The 12,843-nt window shown below is 46.6% G+C and overlaps 1 protein-coding gene across 1 annotated transcript; it reads left to right on the top strand.

The window, feature by feature from the left end:
* The first annotated feature begins 1,577 nt into the window (after positions 1 to 1,577).
* Positions 1,578 to 3,335, top strand: LOC149356579 (uncharacterized). The gene is made up of 3 exons (XM_089577797.1): positions 1,578 to 1,807; positions 2,475 to 2,613; positions 2,925 to 3,335. Exons 1-3 carry the CDS (start codon positions 1,578 to 1,580, stop codon positions 3,333 to 3,335), a joined length of 780 nt encoding a protein of 259 aa, XP_089433923.1.
* Positions 3,336 to 12,843: the final 9,508 nt, after the last annotated feature.

Raw genomic sequence — 12,843 nt, 5'->3', positions numbered from 1 at the left:
CCGTAGCAGGCGTCGGCTTGCGCGGTGGACTGGAGTCAGGTCTTGCGGTGAATGACTCAGAGGGCTGGCGTCACGACTTGTAGGGGGGTGTCCGGAACATAGAAGGCTACCCCGCACCTCCACCAGATGTCACGTTGTGGTGACGGCAGTCCAGCGGTCAGTAATACAGCAACAAGGCTTGCAAACGAAGCTCTTTATTTGGGATGACTTGCGCCCGCAAAAGAACTGAATTACTCGGCGGCGGCGTAAGCAACTAACGTGCTCATCAGTCGTCGAACTACGAATGCCCGCTGCTCGCGGCATCGTTCAATTTAAAGCCGGCAAGGAAACTTCGAGATAACAGGTCGAAATCATCTAGACTAATCTGGAAACACGTAGATGCAGCTCTTGATGGCTGTGATCAATCGAGATAAGTCCGGTCGCTTCTCGCGTCACGAACAAAAATGATAACACCCCTTTCCTGCTGCCCTGCGCGAACGAACGGGCACTACAATGATACGCGGCAATAGTCATCTCTGAATCACGCGTCGAGTAAACTTTCCGACTCCACGGATACTATTCCCATCATTCACAACGACCACATAACGTCAGCAGATTGCTGATAGGCTTTCGCAAGGATATCCCGGCCTCATCGGTTGATGTCCCGCCTCACAGCGACAATGAATACTAGTGCACTGTCACAGTTTTGCCGGACAACAGTACACTCTGATTGGAGTATATCTTGAGCCAGGCACGCCATTTGATGCTTTGAGACTTGAAAACTTGATAGCAAGGACGCCCTCTCCGCATATTACTTGCGGAGACTTCAATGCTCATAATGAAATTTGGGGCAGCTCACATACATGTGCCCGAGGTGCCAAGCTTGCAAAACTTCTCTCCAAGCGTTCAGTTCAGCCATTAAATGACGGCATCATCGCATACCTCCGAGGCCCGACGACTACCAGCAGCATCGACATGACATTTGTCAGAAGTTCATTCGCCCACAACTTTGGCTGGTGCATTGATTTGGAGACACGCGGAAGCGACCATTACCCAATCCTCATATTGGCTTTCCGTGCGCAGAGGAACCCAAGAAGATTCCTTATAAAATCGGTTGGTTGGTTTGGTTGGTTTATGGGCTTTAACGTCCCAAAGCGACTAATACCCCTGTCACACTAGCAAATTTAATGTCATTCGAATCGAATGACATTCGCACCTAATGTCATTAATGTGCTGCTACACGGGAACATTTAATGTCATTAGGTTCGAATGACATTCGCCATCGAATGAGTTCACGAAACACATTCGCATTCGATCTCGAACCGAATGTATACTCTGGACACCAGATGCACAGCAGATGGTAGCAACGAAAAAAAAAATCTGCGCTCGGGAGAAGTTGTAACCTTTTTTTTTATTGAGTTCTACTCAAAAATATATACTTCTGGCGTGAAATTATCGGCACAAAAACGCTGTTGTGGAAAGTTTTTACTCTCGCTCTCTCGCCCGGATGTAGACCACTTTTTCGGCGGCGCAGCCCACCATATTTGTTGTGTTTTTGTTGTTCATCGGCGTTTCACGTGCTCTCGTTCGTACTCGATATGGCTACGGTTGCGGCAGCGGACCCAAGAGGAAAGGAGAGGGCGCATTGGACGCCGAGTGAGACGTTCGCCCTTATAAAGCTTTGGGAAGACCATCTGCAAGACTTAAGAAGGGCAAAACGCAATTTAAAAGTGTATCAGGTGATCGTTGAAAAGCTGCTCGCGGCTGGAATTTACAAAACTGTCAAGGAAACCAAAACAAAGATAGAAAACCTGGCAAACAAATACAGGTGAGTATAATTCTAATATTCGATTTTAGTGCTACATCGGCGTACAAAAAAAAAAGTCTAGGCAGTGCTGCAAGCACGCTTCGTGGTGTTGTAAACGCCGCTGTGGATAACGTTCGCCGAGGGCCGCTCTTTTTTTATCGACTGCATGGTCCGCGCCCATGCAGTTCACCACAAAACTGGTTGTTGTGCTACATGGCAGTCCTGGTTGACTTCGGATATTATCTTACCTAGGAGACTTGTACAGCGGCTCAGGCTTATTAGCTGGCGCCAGATGTATTGACTTCTCTTACGTCGGTCATGTGCTTTCACTCCACATTCTTTATTTCATGACCCTTCCTGCCCCAGGTCATTACAGAGGGTAGTGGGCTACAGTTGTCAGGACGTTTGCTTTGAAGGCGTGAACACCGCGCTGTCGCACAAAGTGAACAGGCACTCGGTTAAAGAGAGATTGCTGGGGCTAGACCGAATGCACGTAGCCGTAGCATTTGCAATGACAAGTGCACTGTACCAGTCATGTATGGAGCAGCAGTAAAAAATTTCACTGTTTTGCAGCACAGTGCTCTAGACAGGCATGCTGATTGCTGTGCATACAAAAAGCAGATAACAGTGAAAATAAATGATGTGCAGACATAAGTAGCTCATTTTTATGTAACCTTTGCTGTTCCAGAGACATCAACAAAAAAAAAGGCACCGGACAGGGGCAGATCACCTGGCCATATTATTGGGACATTCACAGATTTTTAAACTCCCTGCCAATGAACAGCCAGGAAGAAATGATGGAAAGCGACTGCGTTAGTGTGGAAGAGGTGAGTTTGCACATCTTGGATAGTATGAATGTTGTAGCGAGATATATGGTACCTCTGAATTGCCTTTTGTGAGGAATTACAGATGTTAGCAGTGGAATTTTAACTAGTGAGAAATCCATGGTGCTGTGGAGTATGTTTATGTGCAAGCTTCTAGCATTGTACAACATTGACCAAGGACTTTGAAAGTGAATATCAATACTATTTGTTGCAATATTATGTAGCACTACATCTCGGCCTTTCGACAGTATATAGTTAAGATCAAGCTTGCTCCCGCAAAAGAATGCTGTGATGAAACTTTATTTTCATTTCAGATCATTCATCGGATGGAGAGCGGCCACGTAAGTGGAAATGAGGAGCCACATGGAGCCACCACCGTGGAAGAAGAACAAATTGAAGACTTGACCATGGGTGCCTCAGCAGGCATTGATGCCTGTGACACTGTTCTGTCAGCCAGTAACACAATAGAAAACGACACAGTGGAACCTGCGCAAGAAAATGCTGGAAGCCCAAGCACACCAGGGCCCCAGCAACGGAGGAGGCAAAAGTCTAACAACAACCGACTTGCGCAGCTCATTCAGGAGCAGCGACTGCTACGCCTTAGTATCGATAAGCATATGAAAGGGGAGGAGCAGTACCGGCAAAAACACATTGAATTGCAGGAACAAGGTGCAGAACGTGAGAAAGCGCTCCTGGCGTGCTTGCAAGAGTTGTGTAAAAAATAAAGGTTGTGTGGACATGAAAATGCATATGTTTTCTGTTCTGTACCAGCCGCAAGGAGCAAGATCATTGCCACTTTTTGCACACAGTTCATGTTGTTCATAAATGCACACTACTGTTTCTTGCACGGTGCAAAGTTTGATCACTAGGGCCCGGAACTTTAGGCATTTGCCTAAACATGCCTATAAATGCCTAAACGGGACATTTTTGTACTTGCCTGCCTTTTTGTCATTTTTTTAGGAAATACTGCCTATTTAACCGCACTTGTTGCCTATAAATGCCTAAATCCGGCACTTTGGTCCTAGGTGTCCTTTCTCAATTGTTAGACATCATGATGAAAGGCGAGGGTCTCGCCAAACGTTTTTCTCGAAGTGTAACTGGCGCAACCAAAGAGGTTATATAACCGCCATGAGTGCAACCCCGACACCCGAACCGGCATTGTCCAGCCGGGGACCGTTGTCTCAACGCGCGCAAGACTCGCACATTCGCGCACTCACTGCTCGCTCGTTGCTTGGTCGACTCTCGGCTGCCTACCGCTCTTCAGTGAACGGCCACTTTTTTGCCTGCCGCTTCCAGAACACGTGACACTGACTTGAGCGGGCTCACAACCTTTGCTTCATCAGCGCTCTCCATTTCATTTCCTATTGACATGCCGAAAGAAACGGCATCGAGAGGCGCTCGTTGCAGGCACTAGGTTTTGCAGTTTGGAGGTGATTTTTTCTGCTGCTTTTTTGCAACACGCGCGAAACTTCAGTATCAAGTGAGAAGCGATGTCATGTAGTGGAAGGCGTAGCTACCAACAAGCATATTGCAAACCTGAAGGGAGCGAAAGAGGGGACATGGCAGCTCCTATTGGCAGATGCTTTCAGTGGTAGTTTGACAGCAAAGGAATCATCATTTGTCAAAGAGTTGTGGCAAGCATTTCTAACCGCAGATGTCCCGTTGTCGGAACTAACCAACAATGATCTTCGGAGCTTTCTGGAAAAGTACACCAAGCAGCATGTTAAAGATGAACAAACGCTTCGTAAGAGATACGTGAAAAAGTGCTATGAGGAGATATTCTCGCCGAAATCAGAGATGAAACTGAGGACAACTTCATTTGGCTGTCAGTCGACAAAACCTCGGACGCTAGCGGACGGTATGTGGCCAACTTCGTCGAAACGTTGAGCCTAGAGAAAGCCCGATGAGTAATCCTGCTCAACGCAGATGTTCTTGAAAAGGTGAGCCATTCAACTATAGTGCGCTTTTTCACTTCATCTCTAGAGCTTGTATGGCCAGGAAATATTCAGTACGAGAAGGTACTTCCGTTCCTCACAGATGAAGGCTCCTACATGTGCACGGCAAAAAAATGACTGACGCTTTTATACAACAAGATGGTTCACTTGACCTGCGTTGTTCATGCAATACATTGTGTCGCCGAATGTGTCTGGCTCTCTTTTCCCCAAGTGGACGCGTTAGTGCCTAGCACAAAACAGCTGTTTCTTATATCTCCGTCATGCATTGCTGTTTTTCGCGTCACAGCACCTGACATTCCTCTGCCGCCAAAACCTGTCTTGACTCGATTGGTAACATGGTTAAACGCAGCAGTATATTATGCACAGCACTTTGAAGTGGTCAAACCTGTCTTTGAGGAAATCAAAAATGATGCTGCGTGTGTGATCTCGAAGGCGCGAATTTGGAAAGAGACCTGACATGTATTAGAGTAAATTTCTCAGGCGAGTTTGGAAAGAGACCTGAGATACATTAGTGCAATCTTCGCAACATTGACGGCAAGGATGACAAAGTTGGAAAAGGCTGGACTCTTAATAGATGAATCTTTAAGGCCAGTCGAAGAAGTACAAGCAGCACTTAAGGGACTGAAAGGAAAGGGCACTACTGCTTCCACGAATAAGCAGCAATTGCCAGAAAAAATAAAGGCCTTGAAACAATTTCCCAAATCAGAGACCTTCTACGCGGAGACGGTACAGCCATATCACCTGAAGGCCTGAGCCCCTATGAACTCTCACGCTTTAGGTTCGTGCCACTAACTTCACGTGACGTCGAAAGAAGGTTTTCAAAGTACAAAACGCGATGTTTAGCGAAAACCGAATGAGCTTAAAGTTCGAAAACGTGAGAATGTGCTCTATCGTGGCGTGCGTCAATGAGGACGGCGTACACTCCGTGCATGACTGACAAATCGTGTACTAATAACGAGTATTATTCAAAGCGCCTATATTTGCTTTATAGCGCCTATTTCTAGATTTTTTAGAGCTTAGATGCCTGCCTATTTCGGGGTTTTTTAGTGCCTAAATTTCCGGGCCCTATTGATCACTGATGATGCTCATGTAGGACGCTGAGCATGGAGCCAGAAGTACTCTGCAAGTGCAGCTCGAGCTTCATGTCCTGTCCCGCTGGACACAGTGGTGTTGTGTGAAGGCTGCTGGTAGAATGCATCAAAGGCATGTACATCCTGCTCCCATTGCTGCTCCACAGTGTCTCCGAACGCTTCACAGATGTTATGGAGAAGACATGATGCCCTGATTGCTTTCTTGGCATTGGGCAGCTTGCACTCCATCCGCTTCATAATAAACCGGAAACGAGCCTTCAGTCTCCCGAACGCATTTTCAACTATGCGCCTTGTTTTCGAAAGGTTGTAGTTGAAGGTACCTTCGGGGGTCCCTGGAGATGCGCTTGAAAATGGTTTGATCAATGCTGATGTCAAAGGGAACGCCTGATCACAAAGTATTAGTGGTGTCACCGCGGAACCTCCAATCATTGCCACAGGTGATTTTAAGTGACCGCTTTCAATCAAGGTGCACAGCTTTGACCGTCCGTACACGTTGGCGTCGTGGCAGCGGCCTGGAGCTCCAATATTGATGTACCGGAAACGGCACTGGTGGTCCACCAAGGCCAACAGTATTGTGCTGTACCTGCAGAGAAGGAAAAACAAGCACAATTTCATGTCACCAGCCCAGTTTTCAACTGCAGGTAGTCCTCATGGTGGTGTTTTCATCCACCAAGTTAACAGAACACAAAGTCATGTTGGTAAACTGTGTGTCTTTCAAACTACTGGTAAAGAGATAAACAAAACACCTAAGCTGATAAACTGGTTGAGAGATAAACACATAAGCAGCTACCGAGAACAAAACCCTCATGAAGCGTGTGAGTCATCCACAATGGGTTTTCCCTTGCAAATCTCAAAACTTTGTTCGGCCACAAATGGCCACGCATCACAGCTCAGTGATTATTTGGATTTCATTGCAGATGGCTGACAAAGAACAAATAGATATGGAGGACTCGGATATAGCCAATCAGAGTTCACATTAAAAGGCAAATGGACTTGAAACTCACGGCACGCAGCTCTTTGCATCTTTGGTATGAAAGTGCTGCACTTGACAATGACTAATGGTAGGAATTCTTTTATAACGATCGAAGGCGACGCACATGATATTTGTATAATACTTTGAAGAAGGATGGATAGCTGGGCCAGTTTGTAATAATACATCGTGGGAGGGTACAGCGTGAACAAGACGAAGAACGAAGCAAGAGGACACACTGACGAGCGCTGACTCGAAACTGAATATATTTTCTAGACCAGTGCTCTTTGCTCCGTTTGTTCACGTGATTATGATGTATATATGTTTTCTCTTTTCGATAAAAAATTCAGGTTCGAGTCAGCGCTCGTCTGTGTGTCCTCTTGCTTCGTCCTTCGTCTTGTTCGCGCTGTGCCCTCCCACGATGTTGTATAATACTGCCCGCAATGAAAAGTTCACTTTTATGAAAGCACGTCATAAAAGCACTTACCAGCCCTTGTAATTGTGATAGTCAATTGCGTTGTGGTTTGGTGGTGACACCGGAAAGTGACATCCGTCAAGAGCGCCAATCCCCTGCGGAAAGCCGTTGAAGGCAAAGAATTCCTTCATGTGGTCCTTTAGTTCGCTGCGGCGGACCATTCGCAGCCAATCGCCTTCGAGGTGGTCGAGCACAGCTTGGCGGAACTCTCTCAACACCACGTTCACTGTGGAACGACCAACGCCGAAGAGATGTGCAATAGTTCTGTCTTCTGCAGAGGAGCACAAACGATAAAGCCCAATGGCTACTCTCTTCTCCACAGAAAGCGGCTCCCTCATCCTCGTTGTTTCTTTCTGCAGAGAGACTTTGCAGGACTCGACGATATACCTGAATGTTGTTCCTGAGACACGGAAAGCTTGTTTGAAGTTGCTCTCCCCAAGATGTGGCAGTGTCTTCAAACCAGCGTTCATTCCTTTGGAACGCCCAGCGTTCTCGATGGATTGTGGCTTCGTTAGCCAACACAGCCGCAATCGTAGAAGAATTTGCGAGAAACTGTAGCTGCAAGTTCCTGATGACTTGCGATTGAGCCTCTATCACCATTTGCATTCTCCTCTCTTCATTCTTTCTTTTCGCTCGGAGATACATGTACATTGCAATCAAGCGCGTTATATTTTCTCTTTCATTTGCATACCGAGCAACGTCTCCACCTTCCTTCGCCATGTCAGCCATATTGCTTGTTTACCATTTTTGGATTTGCGGTTAACTTCGGTCTTGTTTTGGCTTCCGATGACCGATTTGCTACAGCCAAGTAGGGGATAATTATTTGAGAGCTTAAAAATAGTACAGAAATGTTTTTGTCTTCTTTACATATACTGAACAAGCATTACAAACACTTTTTATTTGCTGTGACTTTTCTTATATGTGCAATATTTCTTTACCTGATCGTCATTGCCATCATTTGCGAATGACATTTTTTACTGTGTAGCACGGGAAGGAACCGAATGACATTAGATGCATCGAATGTCATTCGATTCGAATGACATTAAATTTGCTAGTGTGACAGGGGTATAAGGCTATGAGAGACGCCGTAGTGAAGGGCTCCGGAAATTTCGACCACCTGGGGTTCTTTAACGTGCACTGACATCGCACAGTACACGGGCCTCTAGAATTTTTCCTCCAAAGAAATTCTAGCCGCCGCGGCCGGGATCGAACCCGCGTCTTTCGGGACAGCAGCCGATCACCATAACCGCTGAGCCACCGCGGCGGCCCTTATAAAATCTACAGACTGGGACGCATACAAGGACGCTGTAAGCAGAGGAGTTACTGCGGCAACTCGCAATGAGGAATTAGCATTGACAATGGCGTAATGCCTGAGAGCGAGTACACAAATTACAGCTAAAAATGATAGCCTACCTTCAAATGATGACACATTTCAAAGACTTTGCGCTATACGCAGGCGAGCTGAGAAGAAAGCTCTGCGCACAAAAAGCCTCGATGACCTCCGTGCATGCTGACGGGCACAACGTCACATTCGACGCTACATGGATAAACTCAGTCGGCAAAAGTGGCGTGACTTTTGTTCTACGCTGGATGTGCGCCAACCAGTACCAATATTTGGCGGATAGTTACAGGTATGCGCACGCCACTTCAACAACTCCACCCCTTCGCTGCACTCTCACTTCACGAAAAAAATCTATAAACTGCAGGCTACTGTCGGCAGGGTCAGGGCATTCGACACTCTCCGCAGATGGTAAAACAGGGATCCCAAAGGCGGCAGTGCCAGCGTTAGACCTGCCTTACACAATGGAAGAACTATCCACAGCTATCGCGGAGACAAACAGACACACATCTCCGGGTCATGATGAGGTGACCTATGACGCCATTGCAAAGCTACCCCACACCTCCCGTCTTCGACTCCTGGAGTAGTACAATTTTTCCTGCATGGCTGGTGACGTACCCACGGAATGGAGGCTGGCGAAAATTGTGCCAGTTTTGAAACCCTGTAAGCAGCCAACAAGCTACGCATCATTCCGGCCCATTGGCCTACGGAGCTGCGTAGGTAAGCTCATGGAGCGCATGATATGCAAACGCAAAACTTGGTTCCTAGAAAGCCGAAATGAGTTCCCCCCAAGAAATCAACGGGTTCCGTCAAAATAGGTCTGCGACTGAAAATATCATCGCCCTCGTCTCATCACTTCAGGAGTACCGTCATGCTGGGTACATGCCGACAGCCGTTTTCCTAGACATGAAGACCGCCTCTGACTCTGTCTTTCACCATGCGATTCTCGCTGCCTTTGTCAGTTTTGGCCTTGGAGGAAAGCTATACAAGCGTATTGGGCATTATTTAAAAGAACGACAAATTTTTATGACCACTCCAAACGGTCCAACACGCTTTCACGCAGTGGAGAGGGGCGTACCACAGGAAGTGGTGCTGAGCCCTCTCCTGTTCAATATTGTCCGTATACACATAAGAAGAAACCTTCTGCGAGGGGTCCGCATAACAATTTATGCTGATGATATCTGCATCTGGACCGCACACATTCGCGCTATATTACCCAGCAATGTCTTCAGAGAGCGCTATTGCACATTTCGATGTACCTGGCTTCCAGAGGTCTTCGTCACTCGCCAGAAAAGAGTGTTGCAATGGCGTTTACAAGAGAAACGATGACCCGATATCCGCTGCTCCTAGGCGGACGATCGCTACCATATGTACGATCTCAGCGATTCCTAGGTGCTGTAATCGACTATAATCTGTCATGGTCACCTCAGATCAAAAAACTCCGCGAGAGGATTACTGCAGCATCGTAAGTGTTCTGGTTCATCGCGGGAACAAGGTGGGGTAGCAACTGTCGATCAGTGCTTCTGCTTGAAAAAGCCTACGTTGAAGGAACCTTGCGCTACTGTCTACCAGTCAACACTATAGCCAAACGGGCGAGTTGGTGGTACATATTGAATGCCAACAGCGCAAACGACGCAGACAAAGTAGAAGAAAACACAGGACAAGCGCTGACTCACAACTGAAATTTTATTCAAGGAAAGTAGTACATTTTATAGAAAAAGTGGCCAACTTATCAGCTAGTAAACACAACCCATGTTTCTACGTGGCATCAAGGTAGGCAACCTCACTGTCATATAATGAAATAGATGGCTTACTGACGCATAACCTTGTTTTTTCCCTCATGTGATACGCTTCCATAATCTCACGTGTTAATCGGGACTGGTGTTTGTAGAGGATATCACAGTAAGGCAATGAAGGAAAACACGATTGGCAGTCTCGAACATGGTCAACTAGATTATTAGATTTGTTAGCTTCCAGATTATTTGCATGCTCTTTCAAACGTGTATTGATGCAACGCCCCGTCTGCCCGATATATATTTGTCCGCATGACATTGGGATTTTGTAAACTACCTCTTCTGCGCATGGCACATACATTGTTTCGTGCTTAACTCCACAAGTTGTTTCAGATTATTTTCGTTGCTCAGCCTTTTTTTTCCAAAACTGCACAAACCCTTTTAAGTTTCTTGGGTGCGGAGCGATATTTTTTTGTCCTTTATTGACCGAGGCATCCAGGAAAATCTGTCTTGAATGGCGTCACGCATTTTTCGTCACGTCGATGACTTCTTAATTTTTGTAGAAAAAACTAACTTTTCTAGGCGCATGACTGATGTACTAAAAGTATTTAAAGAAAATGCTTTAGGTCTAGAGTTTACCACTGAGGTCACGGTCGGTAGCAAGCTACAACTTTTAGATCTGAGTTTGAAGGTGGAGACGGGACACGTCTGTTGGGAATATCGTCCAAGGATGGGAAAACCGCTGTTAAATTATAAATCGCATCATTCGAAAACAGTTAAAACAGGAATTGTTCTCTCATCTCTTTCGTCCTCATTATCAAAATCTTGTATCCATATGGCAACCAATAGCTTCAATGAACAAGTTAAAAGGTTAAAGGAAGCTGGATACCCGGATGGTGTTATGTTATTGGGCTGTAACAAGGTAGCCAGAAAGCTTAAGAATCCATATTTGGTGCCTAGTCCGGGAAAAGAGAAGGAAAGAAAAAAGTTTGCCATTCTCTCTTATGTGCATCGCCTGTCACATAATCTTAAAAATGTGGCAAAACGGTATGGTGTAGGGGTGGTTTTTTCCGCACCCAAAAAACTTAAAAGGGTTTGTGCTGTTTTGGGAAAAAAAGCTGAGCAACGAAAATAATCTGAAACAACTTGTGGGGTTAAGCACGAAACAATGTATGTGCCATGCGCAGAAGAGGTAGTTTACAAAATCCCAATGTCATGCGGACAAATATATATCGGGCAGACGGGGCGTTGCATCAATACATGTTTGAAAGAGCATGCAAATAATCTGGAAGCTAACAAATCTAATAATCTAGTTGACCATGTTCGAGACTGCCAATCGTGTTTTTCTTCATTGCCTTACTGTGATATCCTCTACAAACACCAGTCCCGATTAACACGTGAGATTATGGAAGCGTATCACATGAGGAAAAAAACAAGGTTATGCGTCAGTAAGCCATCTATTTCATTATATGACAGTGAGGTTGCATACCTTGATGCCACGTAGAAACATGGGTTGTGTTTACTAGCTGATAAGTTGGCCACTTTTTCTATAAAATGTACTACTTTCCTGTTTTTTGGAATTTTTGAATGTGTGATTACCCTCGTTGCTGTTTCTCTGCTAAGATGGACAATTTCTCGCGACATTCGAAAACCGCGCTCTTGCGAGAGGGTGCAGAGCGATACCAGTCAAATCTCGACGCTACCTGACGCAGCTACAACGTGACATTCTCTGCCTCGCGTGCTCTGGAGCAGTGAAGAGGAGAGGGGCGGGGAACACTGCGGCATGGGCGGGGCTTAAATTGTCACGTGGTACGTGCGGCGACACTTGATTGACGCCGCTTTGCGCTTTGCCGAAAGCGCTTGTTTTTTGAACGGCGCGATAAATGCCCTAATTTTTTTTAATCCAAAACAGCGACAGTAGTCGCATCTGCGAGATTCTAAAAATTCTATTGCCATCACTAACGGCCTGCTACAAATCTTTGCTTATAATCCGGTGGCTACCAGTCATAGTTAAATAGTTAACTATATGTTGTGTCCCCTTATTGCTTTTGTGTGTGTGCGCCCCCGCGTCCTCCTCCTAACGACAGTTCGCATCCTCCTCCTAACGACCACTCAATCCTCCTCCTAACGACCGCTTGCCCCTCGTCGCACGCTGTCGCCGGATGCCCCCCCACGGTGCGCCCCCGCACCCTCCTCCTGTTCTGGGAAGCCACTCCCTCCCGTGGACGCTTCTCCACTCCCTCCTTTCTTCGGGCGGCCAGTTCGGCTCCTGCCTCGGTCGACGCTGGTCGCACCCTCATCGGCTTTAAATAAACGAAGTCTTAAAGTACCGTGTGCGTCTTTCGCTGCATTCAACACAGCGACCGGACACGACAGTGGCGACGAGAAAGTGGATTCGACCCGCGCTACGCAACGCTATTGACAAGCCATGGCTACGCGAGGGTTTCCCAATCAGATACCAGAATTCAACGGCTCATCGTGGTCATCGTGGGTTGGACGTCTTCAGTTCTACTTTGAAGCTAACAACATCACAGACCCAGCCTTGAAGAGGGCCAACCTGCTGACGCTGTGCGGGGAGCAGACCTACGATACTGTCTGCGCCCTTATTCAGCCAAGCACACCAGCGGCAGTGTCTTACGACGACATCGTAAAAGCGCTGCAAAAGCACTA

Source organism: Amblyomma mixtum, chromosome 3 (assembly GCF_055824585.1).
Source record: "Amblyomma mixtum isolate Tamu chromosome 3, ASM5582458v1, whole genome shotgun sequence".
NCBI lineage: Eukaryota > Metazoa > Arthropoda > Arachnida > Ixodida > Ixodidae > Amblyomma > Amblyomma mixtum.
This window is presented reverse-complemented; position numbering and strand designations above follow the sequence as displayed.